The 7,010-nt window shown below is 32.1% G+C and overlaps 1 protein-coding gene across 1 annotated transcript; it reads left to right on the forward strand.

Annotated features, from left to right (window-relative positions):
- The first annotated feature begins 4,698 nt into the window (after nucleotides 1-4,698).
- Nucleotides 4,699-6,053, forward strand: LOC123205648 (DNA damage-repair/toleration protein DRT100-like). The gene has a single exon (XM_044622664.1). The coding sequence runs from the start codon at nucleotides 4,750-4,752 to the stop codon at nucleotides 5,848-5,850; it is 1,101 nt and encodes a 366-aa protein (XP_044478599.1). The 5' UTR covers nucleotides 4,699-4,749; the 3' UTR covers nucleotides 5,851-6,053.
- Nucleotides 6,054-7,010: the final 957 nt, after the last annotated feature.

The following is a 7,010-nucleotide window of genomic DNA, read 5'->3' on the forward strand; positions in this document are numbered from 1 at the left end:
AACTGTTTTACCAGGTGGAAAATATTTTTCAAGGAAAGCTTTAGAAAGTGCTTGCCAGGTAGTGAATGCACCAGGTGCCCTAGAATCCAACTAAGTAGTTGCCCTATCCTTCAAAGAAAATAGAAATAGCCTCAATTTGATTGCATCTTTAGAAACCCCATTCATTTTGAAGGTGTCACATATCTGAGAGAAACGTGACAAGTGGACATGTGGATCTTCATTTTCTAACCCTCCAAATTGGTTTTGTTACACTATCTGAACAATAGAAGGTTTAATCTCAAAATTGTTAGCAACCACAGTGGGCCTCACTACACTAGAATAACCATCATGTGCAGTAGGTACACATAATCACGAAGAGCTTGCTGATCGTTGATGTTATCTTCCATGACAACTTTTTGTCTTGCTCGTCTTTCTCTTCTATGTCTTCTAAAAGTTCTCTCAATTTCTGGGTCAAAATCCAATAATTCTGGATTTTGAGGTCTGGTCATAAACCAATAGAGTACCTACAAAGAAAGAACAAAGACAACCAGAAATCAAATAGAACAAAAATAAAATAAAACTCTACTCTAGCCAAACTATAAATTATACTAATATCAACAAAGCACCAATCCCCGGCAACGGCGCCAAAAACTTTTTGCCAATGGCTCGCAAGTATATGAGTCAATCAAGTAATATAGAAGGATGTCGGTCCCACAGAGATTGGTTGTCGAATACTAACTTGTTTTGTAGTTTAAATTGGCTAGAGAAATAAAAATGCTATGGATTGGGATTAAATTAAAAACAATAAAATAAAGCAACTAACTATATCAAAACTAACAAAGGAAAATAATCACCTAGCAAATTAAAAGTGAAATACCAATTATAGAGAAGCTTAGGGTTTATGATTTCACTATTAATTACTCAAAAATCAGTAACGAATCCAATTAAAATCAATGATAAGATGAACTGTTAATGGTTGATTATCCTATTTTACCTATTCCTCTCTCAAGGTTAATTAGGTGTGTTAAGATTCAAAGATTACCTACTTTCGTGGTATGTCGTTAATTAAAACTTATTAATTTCTATGACAATCAATTTGCCCACAAAAGATTTATATTTATCTCTAAATAAAACCCTAGGTTTAGCAAATGCATGAACTAATTGGGTATGTATTTTTCAATATCACACTTCAATCTACAAACAAGCATGGTATTGGGCCCTGACACCAAACAAGAAGTTAAAATTACAATTACTAAATCAAACATTCATCATCATTAATTAAAAATCAAAACCCATTACATAATCCTTGAGAATTTATAGATTCATCATAAACCCTAGCAAAGGAAATTAGCTATACATGGCTATAAAGTTCAAATTACAAGATAAAGTTGAAGAGAGATACATTTTGAATCAGTAAAAGAAGATAATAAGAGAGATAAGAAAAACTCTAAGGTCTTCAAATCTTGATTCTCTTGGGTTTTCTATCTTTAATCTTGGATCTTCCCTTTTCTACTTGTTTCTTGGAGCTTTTTCTCTCTAAAAATCCTTTGAGCTGCTGTATTTTTTGTCCCTCTTATGGAGAAGACGTAACTTTCTTTTTATACTAGTCACTTAACCCTATTTTCTGTTTTTTTTATTTACGCCCAATAATTATGGGCACCAATTATAGCCATAAGATTGCCCATAATTACTCTCTACCTCCTGATGCAAACCCTTCTTATTTGCTTCTTTAAACTTCCATTTTCACTCTAAAAGGGGCTTGAATGACTCCACATCATCTAAAAATATAATTTAAAGAACAAAATAAGATCAAGCCATCAAGATTAAATAAAACTTAAAGAATTTGACAAAATGGACCAAAAGTCACTTTAAAACTACACTATTATAACCCTATTTGTGTGTATTTCATACACACATCAGATATGCTCCTATATTCATAAAGTCATAACGTCTCCTGCTACATTAAACCCCCTCATTACAAGCATCACTTTGACTTTTGCTAACGTCTTGGCTTAAAATATCATACATGTCCTCATCAAACCCTAAGAATTCATCGTCATTATCATCATCCTCATTATCTTCTACTTCATAATCCTCATCCATATTGTCGTCATTATCATCATCAATACCATAATTCCCACCAAACTCTTGGAAACTTTACGGATGTGTCCACTCATCTGTCGGATAATTTTTTCTTTCTTTCTTATGAACATTTTTTACTTGTTGATTGTCCTTTCCGCCAATTGGACTCTTGGTAACATAAAGTTTATGATATCCTTGTGAACTTCTTGCTACAACTATCAAAGACTCCACATCATCATCGTCTACGATCTCCATTGGACCTATATCACCTAGGGTAAATACACGCACATTTGATTGACTTCGATTGAGTCTTAGACGATAACTTATTCTCGCAATGAATCCTTCAAAATCAGCACTTGTGTCAATATACATCCCTTTCTCATTCCCACCAACATATCTTGTCACATTGTCATCACCTTTAATCTACTGGCCTCCGTAACGAATCTTAAATGTAGTTTTTTCCATCTTGACTAGAAATAACCCTAAAAACATAAAAACACCAATGTCTAGGCAAAGTTTATATACTATGGACAATAACCATCATTGAACAGTAACTTTCAAAAATTTTTTAGACTTAAATTTTTGTATTCTATAACCATCAATACATACAATATTAAATAATTAAAATAACATGAAATAACAGCATTAAACAACATGAAATTGAGTGGAGTGGAAGAAGAAAAAACAATGCAGAAGGTTGGCGGCATTTTGGTTTGGAAATTTTTCAGAAATGAGTTTTTGTATTTTATAACTATCAGTACAATATTAAACAACTTTAAACAATAAAAATTGCATGAAATAACAATATTAAACAACATGAAATTCAGTGGAATGGAAGAAAGTGCGAAAAATATTAGTTCGGGTGTTGGTGAAGCCAAGCCCTACAACCAAAAGGTTAGTGTCGCCAACTCCTTCTTCGTCTGAAAATTTTTCATACCAGAATTTTTGTATTTTTTAACTATCAATGCAACATTATAACAATTTTAAACAATGAAAACAACATAAAATAACAACATTAAACAATCTAACAATATGAAATCACAACAAAATTAAATTTTATATGAAGTCATGAACATGAATCTACCATACATTATTTGATTTTCAATTATTCATAAAGAAAACACAAAACATATGAGCTTGAATCAAGATTGATTTAAATGTGGATGATTTTGCTGTGAAATCTTTGCAACAAATGTTAATTCTCTAAATAAGTCTACCAATTTTCGTCTCTCCTCCTTTATGTCCAATTTGAATCCTTTATAATAGCTTTTTCACTGGTTTTATTGTTCAATCACATGTGTTCTCTGTTGAAGAAGTGTTTTTCCCATGCTGTAGAGATTCCTTCTCCATTGGAAGGCTGAAGAAAAATATTCTTTCTTTCTGTATGCAAGAGTTACATCAACAGGGGTATTTTGAGAAAATGAAATCTTGTTGTGATATTTTGTTTAAGCTTTGAGATGAGTACTATATATGTATATACGGTTAAATAAAAAGGTAAAAATTTCAATTTTCCAGTCAAAAGACTATTTTCCAAAGTTGAGGGAAAAAGACAGTTATATATTTCTCACAGTTAAAAAATTTAAATATTTATTTAAAATTAAAATTTATTATTATATATCCAAAAAATTTTTATTTAGGTTAATGATAAAATAGTTATTTTATTAGTAATGTTAAAACAATTATAATTATACTTATATTTTATTTTTTTCTGTTAATTTAAAATACTAAAATTTTTTTTAAGATTAAATTTTAAAAAATTTATATTTTCTCCTAGAGTTTGATATCCCAAAATTTGACCATTTTCTCTGACGAATAATAATTCTCTCCTAAAATTTAGCTAAAACTTTTGTTTATACAACAAAAGGGGTCATCAAGGGATGATGCTTCATCGTCCCTAAGTTTGGGGTGAAATTTTCAAGATTTAGGGTAGAAACCAATGGTCATTGATGGTTGGAAATGTTAGAAAAAACTTTAGTATTTAAGGAAGAAGTTATTTTTTAAAATTGCGATTTAAGATGAAATATTAATATTTAAAACCTAAAAAAAAATATATATATATATATATTTTAATAATATTATTAAAATAATAATTTTACTTTTATATTTAACATCAACTTTAACAAAAATTTAAGGATTAATAAATATTCTCTAATATATTTTTAAGATGAGCCAAAACTTGTTATTTGACATATGTAATTCGAATCATCTCCAAGATTTTTGAAAGGTGTAATTGATATTTTTGATGGCATCTATGAGCCTTTTTAAACATACAACAAAATCTTATAAAATATATATATATATGTATATATATATATATATTTCTTGAAAACATATTTTAACATATAACAAAATCTCTCAAAAAACCTTTTTTTTCAAATTAAAAAAAAGCACAAAACTCATAAAAAAATTCCCTTAATAATTCTGTATCTTTGGTGGGATATACGATCAAATCACTGTCTAAAAAGTCATTTCCGAATCCGAATAATACAATACACGTGGCAGCAACACTGCGAAGAAGCTGCTAAGAAGTAAGAACAACCTAAGTCCGACGTTAGGGGCAAAACCGTCACAGAAAAAAATCACCACTATTTGACCACAGCGTACTCAGTTTCATGCTCATGCTCGGAGTTCACTTCCCTAACGTCTCTAACTCCAAACGCACCGTTTTGTTTAATCACGGCCACCACCATGGCTTCACTCCTCCACCACATTATGATTTCACTCTTCATCGCCCTTAGTTTTCCTTTCGTCCACGGCTGCCATCCGTCAGAACGGGAAGCTCTCTTAGCTTTCAAAGCTGCACTCAACGAGCCTTATTTAGGCATCTTCAATACATGGACGGGCAACGACTGTTGCCACAACTGGTACGGCATCAGTTGTGACATCGAATCTTACCGGGTTGCTGATATTAACCTTCGTGGCGAGTCAGAGGATCCAATAGTTGAACGAGCTCACAGAACCGGCTACATGACTGGCTATATCTCACCGGCGATATGTAAACTGAAGCGCCTCTCGAGTTTGACCATCGCCGACTGGAAGGGGATCACCGGCGAAATCCCTCGTTGCCTCACTTCGCTTCCTTTTCTTCGCATTATCGATTTGATGGGAAACAAGTTATCGGGCGAGATTCCGGAGGATATCGGACGGCTTCATAGCCTTACCGTTTTAAATATTGCTGATAATTATATAACGGGAAGAATTCCTGAATCTTTGACTAATCTTTCTAGCTTAATGCATCTTGATTTAAGTAACAACCATATTTCCGGTCTCATTCCCCGAGATATCGGGCGGCTTCCCATGTTGAGTCGAGCTTTGCTGTCTCGGAATCAGATATCCGGTACGATCCCAGAATCCATTTCAAAAATTTATCGTCTCGCTGATTTGGACTTATCCATGAACCAGATATCGGGGCAAATACTGGCTTCTTTAGGTAATATGGCGGTTCTAGCGACATTGAATCTTGATTTTAACAAACTTTCGGGTGCCATACCGGCGAGTTTGTTGACTTCAGCTATTAGCACCCTAAATTTGAGTAAGAACTCGCTTGAAGGAAAAATACCGGATGTTTTCGGGCTAAGATCGTATTTTACAGCTCTTGATTTAGCGTTTAATAATCTGAGAGGGCCGATACCGAAATCGATATCGCAAGCGTCGTATATCGGCCATTTAGATTTGAGTCACAACCATCTTTGTGGAAGGATACCGGACGGTTCACCGTTTGATCATCTTGAAGCTTCTCAGTTTGCTTATAACGATTGCCTCTGTGGGAAGCCCCTTAAAGCTTGTTAAGATAATGTATCGGCCGAGATGGGATTTAGTTTTTCCGGTCTGATTTCGAGATATCGTGAATATATGATGTTTGTTGTACTACTTTGTAACAGTAAACAAGTACCGTATTTATGTTTATTCAATAATTTTGTAATAAATTAGAAATTATTTTTAAGATTGGTGTAAAAATATTGTTGAATTACTGCAAAACTATGGTTTTATAAGCTTTGGTTCTTTGTTTTTTCCTTTTTTTTTTTTTTTCCAGTAATTAAAAGTGTATATTAAGAAGGCCAACCCACTCTAAGGATTACTACAAACTCAATTTTTTACTTATTAATTATTAAAAATTTAAATACTTACTATTTTATTAAATTTTGTTATTATTGTCAAAAATAAAATTATCATTTGATAAAAATATTTAAAAAAACTATAAATTTATCATATCCCCAACCCCTTAAGTTTAAAAACTAATCATTTATCCCACATTTTCTCACACAAAGTTTGAAAAATCAATATTTTTCCCCTAGAGTTTTCCAACACTTTACTTACAGCTGAAGACGGTGGCGTTCCCTCTCCCTCCTAGTTTGTCTCTTAATTGTGCTTCATTTTTTATCATCATTGGTTGTCCTCTCTCTTATTTATCAGTGTATGCGATAAAGAGTGACAATCGAAAGGGAGAGAGAGGATGGTTAGAAATAGAGTGAAGTTGAGAGAAAAACCGAGAGGGAGGGAGATCGCTACCATTATTGTTGTCTCTAGCAGTCGACAACTGTTATGAAAACCTTAGGGGAGAATGTAGGTTTTTCAAACTTTGGGTAATGGAGACTTTGTTAGTTTATAAATTTGAGCGGTGAAAATGTGTTAAATTTTTAATTTTTAAAATATTTTTTAAATTATAATTTTATTTCTAATAATAACAATAAAATTTAATAAAAAATAAGTATTTAAATTTTTGATAATTAACAAATAAAAAATTAAGTTTACATTATACCTTGAGTGGGAAACAATCATTTGGCCTATTAAGAATAAGGAACAAAAGACTCTAAAGGGTGCAACCAAACAAAATTCTGCCTAAAGAGAAAGCTTGGTTCATATTAATTTCATGTAACAATTGCCATCGACATTTTTTCGTGAATCGGCTTTTAATGTTTTTTGAAATTGATGATATAATAATAATTTCA

The sequence above is a fragment of the Mangifera indica genome, unplaced genomic scaffold, assembly GCF_011075055.1.
Source record: "Mangifera indica cultivar Alphonso unplaced genomic scaffold, CATAS_Mindica_2.1 Un_0010, whole genome shotgun sequence".
Lineage (NCBI taxonomy): Eukaryota > Viridiplantae > Streptophyta > Magnoliopsida > Sapindales > Anacardiaceae > Mangifera > Mangifera indica.